The sequence below is a fragment of the Haemaphysalis longicornis genome, unplaced genomic scaffold (assembly GCF_048455015.1).
Source record: "Haemaphysalis longicornis isolate Haplotype H1 unplaced genomic scaffold, Haemaphysalis longicornis Haplotype H1 scaffold_5, whole genome shotgun sequence".
Taxonomy (NCBI): domain Eukaryota; kingdom Metazoa; phylum Arthropoda; class Arachnida; order Ixodida; family Ixodidae; genus Haemaphysalis; species Haemaphysalis longicornis.
The window spans coordinates 72418034-72437788 of NW_027526385.1; the positions used below are offsets into that span (position 1 = coordinate 72418034).

A 19755-nucleotide genomic window follows, 5' to 3' on the forward strand; every position below is an offset into this window, starting at 1 on the left:
TTTCTTCAGAGTACAGTAGATATAGCAGTAGAAGAAATTTCTCGAGGAGCCAGAAGAAATATTTTAGGAAACGGTTGATTCACGATTAAAAACAAAAACAGTGGTTTACTGACGTTTAGACTGACGTTTCGACTGGAGGACCAGTCGCCATCGGAATACTCATCGAGTAACTCCGATGAAGACTGGTCCTCCAGTCGAAACGGGAATAAACCACCGAAGTTTTTGTTTTTAATCGTGAGTCAACCACAACCATTTTAATATATATATATATATATATATATATATATATATATATATATATATATATATATATATATACACAGTTGAACACGGATATATCGAATTCCGCGCCGAAGCCTCCCCTGAAAGTTTGCGTCCTCTGATGGGGTGGAGTTGATGACTTATCGTAGGAGCTGCCTGGCTTGGTGAGACGGAGGTGGCGTCCGCGGCATTATGTCGCTTCGATGGACTTCAACAGCTGTTTTCACGCTAGCACGAGGGGCAGCTCCATGATAGCTTGAACGCGGATAGTGGTTGGGGCGAAAGGACATAAAGGAGCAAAAGAAATTGACCGGAGGCACTCTTTTTCTGTGACTGAGCTGTTTGGTGGCTCGTGCAGGGGGACCGATGCGGCGTTGTATGTTTGTTTTGTACAAGGCATTTATTTCGGAGCAACGAAGGCGGGAATTCGTTGGGTGTAGGCTGCTGAAAAGATGTTGGTTGAAAAGGCGTTCGGAATTCCTCGCAGTAGTTTTGAGGGCGATGCACCCATCAACGTTGACGTAAAGGCGAATGCAGCACAACCCGCCCAGGCTATTCGGGAGCGTGTCGGGTGCAAAGCGACTTCGTTGCACGCCTCCAGATCGGGGAGGTGTTCGGTTCGGATACTGAAGATAACGGCACGCAGTGCCTGACAACGTTCCCAACCGCCTACTGCAGCCGAGGTTACGTCAGCGTTATTCGCCTCTGTTGTGGCACAGTGTACAGCGTTGATTTTCTTATTTGTGTGTGTTTGTAATCTTGAAGACAATTTGGCGAACTCTACGACGCAGAAGAAAAAACAAGCGAAGGTCAAAGACATTTCAATGATAATTAGAGTGCGGTGGTCATCATGCTGCGGTTCAAATTTTCCGTGCTTTGACGGTCAAAGCGATAAATTACCGTTTACCACGACTTCAGAAAAACTCTCAGTGATGTGCGGAGTTGTCAGATAATCTTCAGATAGGCCTATTTTATATATCGAATTATCGATATATCGAATTCTTTCACGATCCCCTTGGAGTTCGATATATCCGTGTTCGACTGTATATAACTTTCACGCTTCTAGCAAACTTTAATCGTCGACATTTCAGTCGGAGGCCGACCAAAACGTCGTCAAATTAAATTTTTTTACGGGAACCAAACACAGCCCTTCTCGCAATCGGTGTATATATGCGTACATAACGTATCCCTTTTTGGTCTGCTTGTCGAGATTAGCGCTTGCTTGATTTTGAGTGTCAGTCTGTTACGCTGATTTGTCTTCAACCCAATGCCTACTGTGTTTGTTTGTTTTTTTTTGTTCCTGCCTCCCGACAGCGCTTGTGTGTTTTACTTCTTGTTCTTTTTTTATTGGCGTTGCTTCGCCTACGACACCGGCTCTTAATTTATTTCGACGGCAGTTCCCCAACCGCCTCGCTCTCGCGTGACTCGGCAGAGTGCATGGACGACTTCGCTGGCCTCTATATTGGTCCTCCTTTTGCCGTCTGTGTTGGAGGTCTGCACTGCCAGTGTTTGTCGTATGGCCACGCGGTGGAACGTTCATTTGGAGCCTAATATAGTAGCGACGACGGAAGCAAGTTATCTTGTGTTCATAATGTGTGTGCCCTCATGACGTCAGAGGAACAAGATCTGACACTGGGCCCTGTTCGCCCGTGTGGGCAGCGACGTCAAAATACCAGTTAAAGTGGTATTACAAAATGAACGACGAATGCGCCTCCAATACTTTAATTACGAATGCATCGACCCGCGGGGCCCAGTCCCGACGAGTGCCTGTCAGGAATTTTTAATTGGCGATTGAGAGAGTTCTCCCGTGTTAATTAGCTTGATGAAACTTGGAAGGACTGAAGTTCCACCTTAGCGGCCGAACACGGGGCTGTCCGTTTTACGGTGGGCTTTGTGACACGGCTCTAATGGGTCAGAAGCGGCGGCTTCATGTAATTAAAGACGATAGTCTTTCTTGGGCTACTTAAACCCAGAAATTTTGGTCTGTCTGTATGTCTGTCTGTCCGTCTGTCTGTCTGTGACCCGATTCAGCCACCCGGCCAAAGCAAAACAATGCCTGCGCAATAGTCTTATATAGTCACAACTAAATCTACCCGTCTTGGTCCGGTGTAATGTTCATACTTGTCAACATTGTTGAAAAAGAACAAGACATTACGCAAATATGAGACAACAAATCAATACAGAAGTGATATTTGCAGTGTTCCTTTATAAAAATTCATACATGCTTGACTTTTGCGAAATTAAATACTTCATCAACTGCAGAAAAAGAATTCACTCCGCCGTCGCCTGCTGTCGCCCGCGCCACTACAGCGTCTGGCGCCATTTTAAGAAATCAACCGGCAACAGTTACGCAAGGTTCCACTAGATAGGTTCCACGTTCTGCTTGCAACGCACGTGGAGTAGGGAAACGCGGTTCTATAAACGTTGAAGTAGGGTGCCTCGATTAACGCGCGTCTTCGCCGTACGGCAGCGTTCGCATCGAGACACCCGGTTTGGGGCAGTGGAACGCGGGAAATTTAAAATGATTTAAGCAAACATTTGGCGTCTTTACCTTGGGAGGAGCGCGACGCAAGAGGAACAACATGAGAGGTGAGCGGTAAAGCGAAGGGAGGCATTTACTTCGCAAAAGCCGATAAAGACTATCGTCTTTTGACGTCATTTGCAACGAAAGGAGCAGATACGCGGCAAATTTTTTGTAGTAAAACTGAGAGTGACAGCGGTGCGTGCGCGGTCATCATAATGATCACAAGCAGCGTAACAACAAAAGCAACAATTATTTTCTCCGGCGTATAAGTTTGCTTATGTGATTGGAAGGTGAGATCCAGCGTCTATCATACTTTTCCACTGCTCCATCGTGTTTGCGTCTCTTTCTTCGCTTTCATCTGTTGACGCGAATTAATTTGACAGGCAAAGTGGCCGCAGTTCACGTGACAGCTTTTCCTTAGTCTTTCCAGCGTGCGCCTCTTTTAGTCACGTGCCTTCACATTCACCTGTGCAGTGGCACGCATCAGGCCAATTCTTGTATCATCCTGCCAGGTTCCCGTGTTAGCGCTGTGGTTAGCGCACTTTGCTGCTGCCCTGGCGACAGAGACTGAAGTCCCGCGGAACTGAATTTTTAAAGCGAAAGCTTGTATTGCACTTCCCCATAGACCGGTTGGTCGACTGAAAAGTCGACCAACCGGTCTCCTGAGTCTCCTGGAACTCAATTTTTAAAAAGCTTGTATTGACCTTCCCCATAGACCGGTTGGTCGACCGGAAAGCGCTGGTAGGATGTCTGGACACACAGCATTTGCGTAAAATCCGGCTCTCGTGTCAAAATGGTTACTCGACAATCGCGAAACAGGAACGGTTCTAGGGAAGACAATACACGCATCGATCATGACGAAGGAGTACAATAGTACACCGTTATCTCATAAACCACGTACCTGTATGCATGTATATCATTCGTAGATGCGTTTACTTAAAGTGAGCGAAAAATGGTCGTGTGGATTCGTTCTTCGTTTGCGATTGGGGTCTTTGAAGGTTTGAGGATCGAATGGACGCACTTTCAGCGAAGGTTTTTGACGCACTTTTGACGCAGTTTGGATGTTACAAAGCTTTCTCACTTGTATTAACGTTCTTTAGGAAAGGGTGGTAAAGTTTTTTTTTTTATTATTCACAGGGGCGGCCGTTTTGTTACTCTTTGTGTTACGACAACGAAGAGCGCGGTCACTTTTCGTGTTTGATGAGACACCTAAAGCTTGCGTGTGGCCGCTGCAGAACAAAGGTTTCTCCCACGCTCCCCCATCCGCTCAGGTCTTGCGACGCCGTAGTCCAAATTTTAAGTGCATAGCGCTTTAGGGGCTCGCCTTGCCGTCGTAGCTCACTCGTTGGAACCAAGTAGAGCCACACGGCGTTCCGTCGTCGCGGCGCCCCACAGAGGCTTCGAAAGCCAAGGGGTTTATATAGTCATAAGCATTCGAAACTCGTGAACCGCTGGCGCTTGTCATGCATCTCCCCGTTGCTTAGCGCAAAGAAAACGTACATTTGAGGAAAAATATACGTAAATAATCGCCAGCGTCCGCGTTCATTTAGGTAGGAACGCTGGTTTGGTTGGGTTTTTACGATAGTAAGCGGGAAAAAAGCGGCAGTGCGATGCCGGCACGTGCGGGAGGAAAAGCAAGCACAAAAAGAACAGACCTCCAGGCAGGGGCGCGTGAGCACTGCGAAGGCGGGAAATTTGAAATGCGTTGGACAAGCCGCCGTTGAATTCACCAGGAGAGGAATGAGACACGGCGGCGAAGAGCGTGATGGGTGGTAAGAGTGAGCGGATAACGGCGCCGCAGCCCATAATGGCCACTCACGGCAGTGCACTTCCGACAGCTTTCACGTTGAGTAAAACGGCTTTAATTATTCTGATGTCATCCCTCCTTCGAGACAATATAACAACGTGGAGCAAGTGAGCTCCTACCGCGCGCTATCTGTTGTCCCATCAGGTTGGTTACCTTTCCTCCGCGACCGCGTTCACAAAATCTATCCCACGCACGCCTTAAGACCATGCTAGTTACCATAACCCTCTAGCATTCAATCTCCACAGACGCCTGTCGAGCTTGACAGTCGCTGCAGTCACGGCGTAGAAGTTTGTCGCGCTGCTTGCCGGTGTAGAAAGAAGCACGGGCAGACGACGAAACCAGCCGCGCGCATCAAGCGAGAAACCGCGCCGGCTACGGTCGCCGGCTAAGCAGTATTGCTCTTCCTCACACCCCCAAGCGAGAAGGCCTTTTTTCGCCGCCACTTCTCTTCTAATCACAAGGCTACAGGCCTTGTCCCCTTCTGCCCGCTTTGGAAATTCGCTCCCTCAAGAGAGACCCTGGAACTCCCGGCTATCACGTACGTCCTGTCGCAAAGCTATTGGAGGGCTGTGTCTTCTCGGAGGTTGTTATCGTCTCCGGCGCCTTTTGCATGCACGGGTCGTGCAGCGTTGTCGCAACCGGCCGGTCCTAATTAGGCACGCAGCCAAAGAAGCTTGCGAGGTGGAAGGCAGAGGTGTTTGCAGAGGCTACAACCTCCTTCGCTCTTTCTTATACCTGCTGTATGCATCATTAATGCATGCTCCTAGCCAGCCTGATTTCACAAATTAGGTGTCGTCGCTGGTTGCTGGGTGGTGGCAGTGTAATGAAATACCGTTCACGTAATGCATGGTGTAGTTTATGTTCGCGGAAAAGTTGGCGCATCCGCCAGTTGATGTTTGCGGGGGAATACAAGAAACGCTTGTTTTAAGAAAAGTCATTCTAACAGTAAACTTGATTCGTTATAAGCGATATTTTGTTAAAAGAGGACATCATTTGCTCACAGTTCACGGTAGCAGCATCCTTTTGAATAAACCGAAATCTCGAGTAAAGTGATTTCGTTGTCATGAGGAGTTCCTGATAGTAGGCTTAACCACGGGGGCCAAGGCCTGATGAGATGCCTAACAAAATACAGTGAAACCTCGTTCCACCGTACCTGACGGGGATGCGAAGAAAGTGCGTACTAACCGGCACTACGGTTTGTCCGAATGCAATCGGTAAAGGGAAACCGAGTCGGGGATTCGGTTAAACTACGTATGAAAAGAAACTACGGCTTAAGCGGGTACGGTGTAACGAGATTCCACTGTACATAATTTCAATTATATAGCAATTTTTATTTGCAGTGTTTTGTAATCGGGTGGGTTATACAGTATTTATTTGTTTATTTATTTATTGGTACCCTCAGGGTAATACATTACAGAGGGGAGTGGGTTTAAGGGGGAAAAATCATGAGAACAGGCAGGTATTTAAAAAAAAATTACCAAGCTGGTTCGAGCAATGCAGAAGAAAATACTTAACACATTTCTAGAGACATACAAATTTGTACACGTACATACATTTCGGGAGTAATTCAGTAATTTAAATACATTTCCCGCGTAAGAAATTGCCCGTGCACAAAACAAGACTTATTCAAGTAACACTACACAATGCAGAGCGAAACAAATTCACATCGTTAATTTCTACAATGTCTCGTGGAAGGTGGTTCCAGTCATTGGACGCACGCGGGATGAATGAATTAAAAAAAGCCTTAGTAATACAACTGATGACGCCGACTTTGCGCGTGTGATCCAGACGCGATGATACATATGATGGCGAAGTGATTAAACAATCTCACAAAGTGCTGTGGAAAAAAACTTTATGAAAGAGGCTGAGACGTGCGATTTTGCGACTCGAACTTAGTAGTGGAAGGCCCAAATTGTTTTTCATTGTGGTTACGCTGGTTGTTCGGTGGTAGTTTGAGTTAATAAAACGTTCCGAGTTGTTCTGAACCGTTTCCAGCAAATGAGTAAGAGTTCCCGGGGAAGGATCCCATATGGATGATGCGTATTCAAGTTGCGAGCGTACGATGCTTTTGTAAAAATGAAGTTTTACGGACGACGGGGCGGAATGAAAGTTGCGTTTTATATAGCCAAGCATGCGGTTAGCTTTGTTGACGATAAATTCGATGTGAACTTTCCATGATAGGTCGGATGTAACATGAAGGCCTAAATATTTGTAAGATGAAACAGATTGCAGAGGGGTGCCGTTTAAGTGATATGAAAACGGGTTAGTAGCGGCACGACGGATTCGCATGGATTTGCACTTGTCAACGTTTAAGGTCATCTGCCACTTACCACACCAGGAAGAGAGAGCATTAATGTCATCCTGTAGCGCATGCGCATTGTGGTTATTTCACGGAAAAGGATGCAGTCGTCAGCGAATAAATGGACTGTGGAAGAAATACAGTTTGGCAAATTATTAATATAGATGAGAAAAAGTAGTATGGTATGGTTTATAACTTTTTTACTGGTTCGTTATTCAATCATTTGCGCGATTATGTTTTGTAAACATAGCCGCGGAGAGCATCATTTAAGCGGGCTGAGTGTTTGCCAAATGAAAAACAACAGGACAAGCGACAGTTGTTAGGAAAACAAAATAAAATTTGGGCTATGCTTAACTTCTTTCGCCTTAAAGGGGCTCTGCAACACTGCCGATAAACGCGTTCACTCTTTCCTTCGACGGGTGGAGGCACTCGCCAGCCCGGAGCGGCACTGCGTGATTTGCTCGTCGCAGCAGATACGCGTTCCGCTTCTGCGTTGCTGTTGTACCTTCATTTTAAAGTGGCCATCCTATGCGTTCATTGCTGCAGCCGAAGGAAAGGCGGCCAATAGCCGCCACACCGCTGTAATGACGTCATTCCATCGGTCGAAGAACTCCAAGACCGGGAGAGGGAGAAAATTTTCTTGAGCAAGTTTTAGAGTTCTGTGATGGACATAGAGCAATAACATTTGGCAGAGATACTTTTTGACATCTTATTCTAAGTATTCGATGCGTTTGCCGAGTACGTTCTGAAAGCATTTAAGATTTAGAAATAAAAAGTCGACAAAAGTGTTGCGGGGCCCCTTTAAAGCATGGAACAGCGTGATAGCGCATTTAAGATTTGTAAAAAAGAAAGTCTAAAAAAATTAATTTTAAGTACTAAATGTGCTTGTTGATGGTGGTGGTGGTGGTGATGTTTATTGACGGGTGGACCTATCCTTGCGTGGTATGCCGGCAATTGCTCACCCGATCAGCACCTTTTTACCGCTATGCGCTTGAATTCACGACTCGCTGAGGCTTGTGACACGTAAAAATTGCAGGATCAAACGAGAGATGGCCCTTCCTCGTGATCCAATGGCCTTCCGGGAAAATTAGAGTACATTTTGAAAGCATTTAGGATTTAGAAAAAAAAGTCGAAAAAGTGTTGCAGGGTCCCTTTAAAGCATGGAACAACACGACAGCGCGTTTCGGATTTATAAAAAAAAGTCGAAAAAATTAATTCAAGTACTCGATGTGCTTGCTTAGTACGTTTTGAAAGCATTTAAGATTTAGAAAAAAAGTAAAAGAAGCGTTGCAGGGTCCCTTTAAAGCGTGGAACAACGCGATAGCGTTATCGGGCTCCGTTCGCATCGCATGAGAACTTTCAGAGGCGTGAAAACTTTGCGCTTCTGCTCGCACTCCCTCTTTTCGGGCAGCACCTTACGATCACGGGGGCTTCAGTTGGCACCGCAATGTAGCGCTACGGGAATTTTCGATCACGCCGATTTTCCGTTCACGGTCAACGCCGATGACGACATCGGCTTATCTGCGACACGGGGCCCTTATCGGTGCGCGCTAATAATAGCAGAGTCCTTATTGAAGCACTCTGATAATAGTATGGCGTTCAGACACCGTACGTCTTTAGCGTGAAATCAGTAGGGTAATAAAATCAAATAAAAATATCATGTCGAAATATTTCGAACATCGTGACGCACATTTATCGAGAGACATTTGTTTGAAAGTTGTCATAGGTTTCGTCTGGCTCAATACATATCGCGAGAGGAGCGCAGCGTCCCCATATGGAAGGTAAGGCGTTCCGATATGGAGTATGGATTTAGCCTCGACTTTTACCTCAACCTCAGAATCGATCTTAAAGGTCAAAATATCCGACTTTACTCTTTCAACGGACCACACTTTCTGACGTCACACTATGTACGGGGAAGTTTGAGGAGGTTCTCTGAAGACTGATTTGATTGATTTGATTGTAGGGTTTAACGCGCCGACGCAACGCAGGCGATGAGGCGCGCCGTAGTGGAGGGCTCCGGATTAATTTTGACCACCTCGGGATCTTTAACGTGCGCCGAAATCTCGTACACACGGGCGTTTTTGCTTTTCGCCTCCATCAGAAAAGCAGCCGCCGCGGCCGGGAATCGAACCCGCGACCTCGTGCTCAGCAGCGCAACGCCTTAGCCACTGAGCCACCCCGGCGGGTTTCTCTGAAGACTGAGGTCGACCTGACGAATTCGCTCACTTCTCAAAGCGGGATGGGCTCCTGGGTGGGGGAAAAGAAAAAAGCAGCGTTTCTTTCTGTTGGTCCTAAATAAATATATAGCGTCTCCCCTCCACAGTTTGAAGTGTGTATACACCAGGTAAGACCGCTGTGATTGAAACTTCCCCGCAGGATTTGTCTTCGTTCCTGAGCACACCGGGAAATGTTTCATTTGTTCTTCTTGCGCAGCGCCGCTTCGTGCGCCGTTGGGTCTATCGTTATTTCGCTTCTCTTTTTTTTTCTTCTTTCCCTTCAATTGCATCCCCGCCGACGAAGCAATCGGCCCGCCTAAATCCAAAGCTAGAGCCGATGTCAACGCCGTCCTTTCGTCCCTCGTTTTACACGCTGGCTTGCGCTACCCTTAGCGGCGCTGACCCATTTTTTTCCCCTTTTGTTTCTTGCTTGTCTGTCTCATGCTATCAACTACAATCCTTGTCAAACGAAGCGCACCCGGTTCGCCTTGTTTGCAGTGTTCGCTCTCGTAATTTCGGCCTTCTCGCGTGGACACGGCCCGCTTGCTTTTCTACGACTTCGTCTTGGCTCGTATTGGCTCGCTGCGCAATAAACAAACGTGAATTCGTGCGTAGGCCCCTAGGATACGAGAGTTTAAGCGCCCTGCAGGCACAGCTCCAATTCTGTTTCCCTGCAGTTGATCGGGGAAACTACACCAGCTGTCCCCTTCTTTCCCGTTGGCCGGTTTTACTTGGGGAAAATTGGATGTCCATGAACCACCTCAGACAACGGTCGCCAGGATCCAGGTTACTGCAGAGTTGACCATAGATGCCCTCTTTGCCGTAAAAAAAAGACCGCGTATCTGCTTGCTTCGCTGCAAACGTCGTCGAATAGGAGTCATCAGCCGACCCTTCCACGTAATTCCCCCTCTCTCTTCTCCCACCTCTGTCGTGATGAACTGAATGTAGGTTTGTCCATCGCAATTCCTTTTGTAGCGTGAGCTACACTGGCCGAGCTTGAGCAGCTCCGCGTGGCTCCTGGAGAGCCGTGCTGCGCATGCGCGAGGAGCAGTGACGTCACACGGTGCACAGAACGTTGCTCGCTGCCCGGCGTCTCTCATACACCCCACGCGCCTAGCGTCTTCGCCGACCTCCGTTCCGCACGTGGCGGCCCGGTCCACTTGATGATCATGCGAGGGGTGGCCGGGTGTGGAACCGATGGCTCGTGCGTCGCAGCAACACCGGCGTGCGCCTGTGGAACCAGCTTAGCTCTGGGTGATTGGTAACGCTGCGCCGGGGCCGCTTGGTAAATATAAATGTGTCGCATAATGCATATACCGTGTGTGTGTCATTGAAGCAGCAGTGATAATCAAGCTATCCTGGACAACCAAGAAAGCTAAGAATAACCAGCTGAACCTTGCTCACGCTGCGTATATCCAGGAATAGCCGAACTATGCCACTGCTAATTTTTTTATTTTATATGATTTATTTTTTTCTTCATTTATTTGATTTGCTTTATTTCCCGCCTTCGCACTGCTTGGGCATCATCTGTCGGGACAAAGCGCATCCTTTTTGTTATCTTTTGTTTCTGGTTATGCTTGGATCATCAAGAGTGGGAGTTCTGTTCTTTTTGTGCTTGCGTTTAGCACACGCGTACTGGAGCGTTTCTGCGCCATTTTTAACGCGTGTATTTTTTTTTTTCATTTGATACCGTAGAAACCAACCCAACGCGTCGTCTTAAGTAAAAGAGCGCGAGTACTTCCCTTTATCTACTTTCAGTTAGCCTCACGTGTTCCTGAGGTTTCCTTCCCGTTAAATAATGGGGACGTGTAGGACTTGCACAGTAGTTTTTGTTGTTTGGAATGAGTCGAACTCCCGTTTATGCGAAGTTCAGGTGAACCGCGAAATACTTCGAATTAACCGAACTTCCAAGTAAACAAAAGCACAAACATAGCGTTCTTGTTAGTCCTCAACACGCCTCTCTTCTTGATTTCGTTCAGAATCTTGACTGTTGTTGGTTTGCTATGATAGTTGAGACTTACCGGTAAAATAGGCCGCATTTAAACAATGCTGTTCATGGGGCCGGTAGATGAAGCGTCCACCATACAGACTGCTCACGCGGCGCTATGCGCAACAAAGAAGGTTGAGCATCCCAAAAGAAAGAGGTGTGTACGCTGGCGGCTGTTCGCTACCTCGGTTGCGGTGGCGCTGACATCAGTACAAAAGGCGGAGCTGTTTTTGCGCTCGAAAATTGTGAATTTTGTCTAGAAATGACGGTTGCCTCGATACGTTTTACTCGAACTAACTACCAAATAACCAATGTAATGTGTTTTAGCCTCGAATTATCGAGAATTTTTTTCCCATTGGACTGCATGTAAAATTTTCCTGGACCACCACGTCACGTACCGAAAATTCCAATTAAACGACTTCGAATTATCGAGAGTCGACTGTACTTCTTTTTGACGAATAGTTTCAACTTTTGGATGGACGCACAGACGGATGGGGGTAGGCGGGCGGGCAGGCGACGGACCGACCGAAATTTTCGCGTTATATCCAAACAAGCCTATCGGGGCACCCGCATCGAATGAGTCGTCTGCGGTTCGAACTTCGGACGTCGCAACTTGCCGCCGTGCCAGTCGAGTGTGTGTGTGCATCCGTGAATACCGCTTCCAACCCAGAGACAACAAAGAAGGGTCGTGACAGGTCGTGGGAAACCGAGTGGAAGTTGGCACGCGACAGTTGCGGGTCAAGGGCGACGATACGTCAGTTCGTTAAAGTCTCGCGTCCAGTGTCTAAACAATGCTATTCAGGGGGCTGGGATTTTGCGTGTAAACAATGCTGTTCAGGGGGCCGGCAGACGATCTTTTGCGACGTCCGTTGCATGAGCAGCGGAGCGTGTGCAGTAACTGCTCGTTGATGCGGAGCGTCTATACTTTTATGACTAGTAACGCCAGCATGACTCAGGAGCACGTGCTCAGGAGCAACTGAAAGGTGGTAGTGGGGGCCGCTCGGATATCAGAGTGATGAAGTGGCCTTATTGCGGCCCTCTTCGATTTCTATCGACCTGGTGATGTCGGTTGCGCAGGGCTTACGGGAACGACTGTACCGCAGGCTTGGAGGCGAAGATCGCCCTCCTTCGGCACGACCTTTCTCGATTGTCTGAATAAGGACAAGGGGGGTTGGTGGAGGAGGCGTAAACTCTGAAAAGCAAAAGTTGGGGGGGGGGGGGGGGTAAATGTCTTGAGCCATTCCGCTATTTGAAGGTGGATGACCAGCGAAGTTTTTCAGCACACGACATAAAGGTGGCACATAATTTAGGTCGAAAGCGCACGCAACACTACACTGCGACTTGATTTACACCCTTTTTATCTGTAACGAACACACTTAGACCCTGTTGAAAAACTAAGAAAAACACCCTTTGGAATGGCGTAGTTTTTGCTAGGTTTTTGCTAGGTGTTTTGCTAGTGTTTTTGCTAGGTTTTAAAGCTTTTATAGACGACGAAACACCTTAACGGGTGTTTTCCCTTGTTTTTTGTTAAGGTGTGACGGTGTTATGCTTAGTGATTTACACTCTTAAGGTTGTACAATATTTTACAGTGCCTATGGTGCCTATGGCCCTCCATTCCCGAACACGGAGAACCTGTAAGTTAAGTAGCATCGATTAGAGAAATGCTTTCTAGGCGCGTTCGGGGCGTGTGACCGCGCTCGAGCCCAAGTTCTCAGCCCCTTTCGCGAGAAAAACGAATGCCATGGTGCGTTCTATAACTGTGCGGTCACCATGAAAATTATAGACCGTTTGAATCATGAGGCGACACACATCGAGACGTCCGTTTTCGAACGCCTCGCGCCTCAGATATACGGAGACACGAAAAATACGTGGAACCCCAGCCATATAAGCTTCGCTTGAAATTTTGAATGTTTGGTATACTGGCTGATCCGAGGCGTCACACAGAACCGTATGCTAGCACAGTGTAAAATGGTTTTAAACTCTTAAAGGTGTTAATCACTGTCTATAAATAACCTCCTTAAGGGTGTTTTGTCGCTTACAACAACCTTACACCCTAGCAGAAACACTAGAATACACCCTTTTAAATGGTGTTTTACCCTTAATTACACCCTTTAAAATCGTGTATTTTATGTTTTGATAGGGTGTTGGGTGTTAGTTATAGACAGAAAAATTTAAGGCTGTTTAAGCCAACAGGAAAGCTGTCGGAAGTGCAGAGCAGTGATTCGCCTGTGTCGCCGTTATCCGCTCACTGCTACCACCCAACATGCTTTTCGCCATCCTCTCTCACTCCTCTCTTGATGAATTGAACGTAAGGTTGTCCAATGCAATTCAAATTTCCCGCCTTCGCAGTGCTCGCGCGCCCCCTGCCTGGAACAGCGCGAGCGGGAGTTCTGTCTGTTTTTTTTTGCATGCTTTCACGTCTCACGTTTGCGCGCGTCGTTTTTGGCGGCCACTTTTTTCGCTTTACGTCACGATTGGAGCGGACCCAAAGTGGTCATTTTTAAAACGCACACAACTCGGAATTCCTGCAGCCCAGATGACTGCAGGTGGTTGTGCCTCATAATTTGAGAAAATAGTGCGAACATTACTGGCTGTGATTACCTAACTCTTCCTTTTTTTTTCTTTTCTTTGCAGAAATGCTCGGACGCCACCGTAGAGAAGATCGGCAATTCCACCTTTGCTCGCACCGTGCCTTCAGCAGCTCTGGTGAGCATTACTTTACCGCTCCCCATTTCTACTCGCGTAAAAGATAATGAGCCATTTCGCGTGGACCTTCAGCTTCCGGGTGCCCATGCATGGCACTTTTTGTTGGCGACAGTGAGGGACGAGCCATTCCTTGCTTGTCAGTGTCCGATTTTTCGTGAAGCGGTTTGCGAACCAAAATTAGCTCTGGGACTGAAGACCGAATATGGGCAACTAAAACAAAGTATAACTGTTTAATTTGAAAGAACTAGCCTTTGGTAACTGAGTGAGCCCCATTCCAGCCACGAGAGACGTTTTTTTTTTTAAACCGGGAAATCGCAAGAAGTATTGAAAAACTTTCAAATTTCGCGCCACAGTGACGTGTTATGGGCTGGAGTGACGTCACATGAGCCTGGGCTAGAAACATAGTCACGAGTGCGTTAACTGCGCGTTAACATTCAAGTGATTCGATGAAACGGAACTAAAGGCCCCACTACAATCACCCAGTCATGTGTCTCGCGATGGTTTAGGTCGGCTTCCGTCAATCGCACAAACAAGACTCTGTGACGTCATAGAAAGTTGCCGGAAAATGGGTGGGGAGTCGCCACTGGTTCACACATTGCCTTTAATACCGCCATTATCACTTCGCGATAAAATTAGTATCAGCCGTATCGGGACAGAGCAGTCTTTCTAATGAACCATTTAATATCTACGTTATAGCTATGAGATAAAATTAGTACCAGCCTTTTCGGGACAAAGCAGTCTTTCTATATTGATCCATTTAATATCCATGTTATAGCTATGAGATAAAATTAGTATCAGTCTTATCGGGACAAAGCAGTCTTTCTAATGAACCATTTAATATCTACGTTATAGCTATAAGATAAAATTAGTATCAGTCTTATCGGGACAAAGCAGTCTTTGTAATGAACCATTTAATATCTAGGTTATGGCTATGAGATAAAATTAGTATCAGTCTTATCGGGACAAAGCAGTATTTGCAATGAACCATTTAATATCTAGGTTATGGCTATGAGATAAAATTAGTATCAGTCTTATCGGGACAAAGCAGTATTTGCAATGAACCATTTAATATCTAGGTTATGGCTATGAGATAAAATTAGTATCAGTCTTATCGGGACAAAGCAGTTTTTGCAATGAACCAATTAATATCTACGTTATAGCTATGAGATAAAATTAGTATCAGTCTTATCGGCACAAAGCAGTCTTTCTAATGAACCATTTAATATCTACGTTATAGCTATAAGATAAAATTAGTATCAGTCTTATCGGGACAAAGCAGTCTTTGTAATGAACCATTTAATATCTAGGTTATGGCTATGAGATAAAATTAGTATCAGTCTTATCGGGACAAAGCAGTATTTGCAATGAACCATTTAATATTTACGTTATGGCTATGAGATAAAATTAGTATCAGTCTTATCGGGACAAAACAGTCTTTGCAATGAACCAATTAATATCTACGTTATAGCTATGAGATAAAATTAGTATCAGTCTTATCGGGAAAATGCAGCCTTTCTAATGAACCATTTAATATCTACGTTATAGCTCGTAACGTAAGACATCGTTGCTTGGTCACGCAAGACATCGTTGCTCGCGTCAATCGGCAGGTGTCGTCTGAGACAACCCCAAAGCCCCGCAGTCATGTGCAGCTAAACCAAGCATAGTGCGCCCAGTACCAACAGCAGTACGCACCGGTACTTCTATGTTTACATGTGCTTTCGTAACTTCCATTGTTTGTCCCACTATTCTTGCTGCTTTAAAAAGAATGTGCCCTAAATTTAAGCGCAAAAAGGTCGTTCGGCAAGCTTATAAGCTCCGCCTAATTTGCGTTTGCTTTCGCCGCCCTCCGCCAATCGCAGAGCTGGCTGGTATGACATCATAGGTTCTGTTGCGGGAAATTAACTAATGGGTCGAATGGCCTTTCCCTTTTTCCCTAATTATGTAGCTTATTTGAGCGAAGTATACGTTAAAAGTGGTGTCAGTATGATTCTAACTAGGCAATCTTTTGAATGAACCAAACTAGAGTTTCCTCTTCATGGCTCCTTTAAACAACTTTAACGGCAGGGTTGTTGTAGGTCGAACCTTTTCGTCCGTCTTCTGTAGGTCGTGCGTTACGCCGGGGTGAGAGCAGGCTCCCAGAACCCACCGATAGAAGGCGCAGTAGTCTTGCAGGGAAGGGGGGGGGGGTCCTATCCCTCCCATTAGGGGAGGGAGAGAGGACGGAGGCTCCCTCCGCTGACGTATAGCTGCCGATTCGTTTGCGCGAAACGCAGAATTTGCGCGGCGACGGCACCTCGGTCGAGCGCCCGTTGACGTTCGAGCTCCCACATGATAACCACAGCTTCGCTGTACGGCAGATTTCCCACTCGGTGGAACTGAGTGTAATTTTTTTCTTCTCAACTTTGTGGTTGGTAACGCGTCGGGGGTGTGCCTATCTGACCCCGCAGGTTGTCCGCAGCGTGATTGCCCTGCTGCGCTACTTCAAGTGGCGCAAGTTCAGCATCGTGTGGGAGGACTCGACGGGCTACTCGACGGTGGCCGAGTCGCTCAAGAAGGAGGCCGAGGCTCATAAGGAAGAGTTCACAATCAACTCCGAAGACTACGTCAAGACGAACTTCAGGTGCTGCGTGCAGAAGAAGCCCTGTTGTCACACCTACATGTCGACGCTACTTGACAACACGTACCGCAAGACGCGCAGTGAGTATTGCCTGTATTCAATAGGTAGGCACGCTTGCAGGCAACCATGTGAGTGCGCCGTCACTGGCTACGTCGGGCTCCGCGTGATGGCGGTACTTGTCCGTGCTAATCCCGTGATTTGGGTTGCCCATTCCAAGCTCTATTCCGCCGAACGCGAAGTAATGCCTCGACTACAATGTGAGTGCTAATAATAACAGTTCGATTGACACCACCATTGAGAATCGGTTTGAAACGGAGCAGACGACGTACGCCGGTGTTATTTTTTTCTTCGGCGAGCGGCCGCAGTGGCACATGCCGCGCCTTGTTCGTTGCGCTTCGGCCATGTTTGTGGCCATTTCAAGTGTTGCCAAGCGAAGAAATTGACAGCTAAACTTTTCAATGAGTACCACCTATATGATAACACCGCAGAATGAGCAACGCTTTATTAAAGCGAAAGCTGTATTAGTCCAGGTGAGAACCCAGAAAACTTCTCGGTACGTCAATCTCACCTTCAAGCTCGGCCAAGGTCAAGCCAGCGCCTCGAGCGATTGCGCAGTGAAAGCCTCCAATCGCTTGTTCGTCCCAAGGGGAGTGAAGGGAAGAGGGGGATAGGTGGAAAAAGTAAGGGCGCGTGTGATCTGAAAATGATACAGGGAAGCGCCCAGTGTCTCGTGCGGCTGCGCAGTGAAAGCCTCTAACCGCTCATTTCTTCCAAGGACAGGGGATATGCGGAAAGCGTACGGGCGCGTGATATGTGCAAATGATACAAGGAGGCGCCCAGTGCATCGTGCGGTTACGCAGTGAAAGCATCTAATCGCTCGTTCGGTCCCAGGGGAGGCGTGCGGACAGGGAGATAGGGCGAAAGAGTAGGAACACGTGCCATCGGAAAGCGATATAAAGGGGCGCCCAGTGCCTCGTGCGGTTCCGCAGTGAAAGCTTCCAATCGCTCGTTTGTCCCAAAGGAAGGGGTGCGAAGAGGCGGATAGGGGGAAAGAGTAAACGCGCGTGCCATCTGAAATAGGGCAGCCGCTCGAAGTTCACTGCGTTCGGTTTGGTGCCTTGACATGCGACTGCGTCGAGCAGCGTGTTTGTCTTGCGGTGCAGTTGTGCGGGCGTTCGCTGCGCGTTCTCGAAGCTGAAAACGGAGCTGTGGTTTAGCCGTTTTCAACCGCGGCAATTCTTTTTGCAGTAGAAACCTGGCTGCCTGTGGCGTTTTAAAGGGACCCTCCGGGGCATAGAGTTCCTTGCAATATACATGAAGTTTCTTACAATATACTTGCTAAGAAACTGTATGCTCTGGAGTGCCCAGTTATCTAGCGCTGAGGGAAGGGAAGTATCGGGTGAAAAATGAGAATAAAAATGGCCGATATTCGTCAGTTCGTTCCGTTTCCGAAATAGCAGAAAAATTACGGAGAATGCTAGAGCTTTGTATGAATGTGAAGGCGAAAGCATAGTTGGGCCTTCCGTTGATCTGCTGAGGAGGAGGAGGATGAGGAGGAGGAAAAAAACGAACGGAAAGGCAGAGAGGTTATCCAGGCTTAGAGCCCGGATCTGCCGATGAACTTTCTGTTGAACTTTGTGGCCGCGCCGGTCACCACTAGACCGGGACTCTGGGCAGCACCATGTGAAGCTCGTTCGGTTCTCTCTCGCTCGCCATCGCCAGGTGCCTCACGTTCACTTCCATCGCTCCTTTAACCTCTGAATTTGGCTAGTACTGCACGTGATCATGCAGCGGCCTATACCTTCCTCGGGCGCATTTTCCCTTTCTCTGGTGCTCAAGTACACATAATCGCACAGAAAATCCGCCAGATCTGGCGGATTTTCTGTGCGATTATGTGTACTTCACGACGATTTTCTATTGCACCCCACGCGCCCATAAACGAAACATAGCGATCTAAAGGCCCGTTCACACTTGCGACGAAGAGACGCGATTTCGGTCGCGTCGACAAAGATTGGTCGAAACCAAACGACAAAAAGCGGTCGCCGGGGGGGCGACTGAAGCCCGTTCTACATGGAGCGAATTTCGCCTACGAATTCGCAGTCGCGGCGCCGCCCGTGCGGCAAAAAAATTTATTTTGCTATTTTCACTGCTGCCACATATTGCCAAATGCTAAGCGTAGTTCACAAGAGAAGTTCGACTCTTCCAAACATTTGGAAATTCGCCACGGCAACGAGAATAGATTGTTTTGGTGCACGAGCGGCGTCGCAGCTGCGAATTCGCAAGCAAAATTCGCCCCATGTAGAACGGGCTTGAAGCGACAGAAATCGCGTCTCTTCGTCGCAACTGTGAACGGGCCTTTAGATCTCGATGTTTAGTTTATGGGCGCGTGGGGTGCAATAGAAAATCGTCGGGAGGTTTTTTCACCCTTGAAGAAAAAAATGGCCGCGTATCTGCTCGCTCCGCTGCAAATCTCGTTGAAAGACGGTATACTCGGTGACAACTTAAGAACGGCACCGGAAGTTGCCGCTGTGCCTTATCACCGTAGCCGGATGTTTCTCCGCGCGGCGCAAGTAGGGCGTTACTGGGAATATTTTGAGCATGGCGTGAGCCGTTCCCGTGATTTTTTTGGATTTAATATGCTTATAAACGACCCCAGTGATGATAAACTGCGTGAGACAAGGCAGACGATATCACGCATTCATAGCAAACACCTTTCAAAACGCGCGCGCACTGACGTCACGGGTCCGGCGCTTTGGCGGAGTGATACACTACATGAGGTGGTGCCGTTCTTGAGTTGTAACCGAGTATTCGCCTGAAGCGTACACTAAAGTGGGAGCAGTGGCCTCGCTGCAGGCGAATAGTTGGATGGCAGGCTAGTGATGTGGGCAGCTACAACCTTAGCGAAAGACGCATGGGCATAGAGTTTCATACTAATATACACTAGAGGGAAATCTGGCGCCACTGTCTACGGAAGCCGCGCTTCGGCGAGCGTTCCGTCATGTACCGGGGAAGCTCGTTCCACTTGTCCTTGGCATGGCTCATGAACAGGCAACAATATTACGGTAGAAGGTCCATCAAATTTGTTTTGTTATTATAAAATTGAACCCCCAGAAAGATTAATTTGTCAGTGATTATGTAGAAGCTGCATGCACGATGAACAAGAAAAAAATATTACCCTTTTTGTGTTGATTTTGGCTTCGAGACAAAAAAATAAGCCATATGGCTAGCTAAGCCAAGTAGGCGAGGAACGTCGCTAGCGGCAGTGGCGCCGCCAACAGCGGCCCGCGACTGCCGCGACAGATTTCTCTCTATAGTTCATACCACAAGCTAGGTGCAGC

The 19755-nt window shown here is 47.5% G+C and overlaps 1 protein-coding gene across 2 annotated transcripts in view; it reads left to right on the forward strand.

The window, feature by feature from the left end:
* The window catches only part of LOC144138429 (receptor-type guanylate cyclase Gyc76C-like), a 326776-nt gene that overhangs the window by 228229 nt on the left and 78792 nt on the right, over positions 1-19755 (forward strand). For both annotated transcript variants that reach the window (XM_077670703.1, XM_077670704.1), the window contains exons 4-5: positions 13729-13800; positions 16248-16497. In XM_077670703.1, the coding sequence (XP_077526829.1) occupies positions 13729-13800; positions 16248-16497 (322 nt within the window). The remainder of the gene's footprint in view (positions 1-13728; positions 13801-16247; positions 16498-19755) is intronic.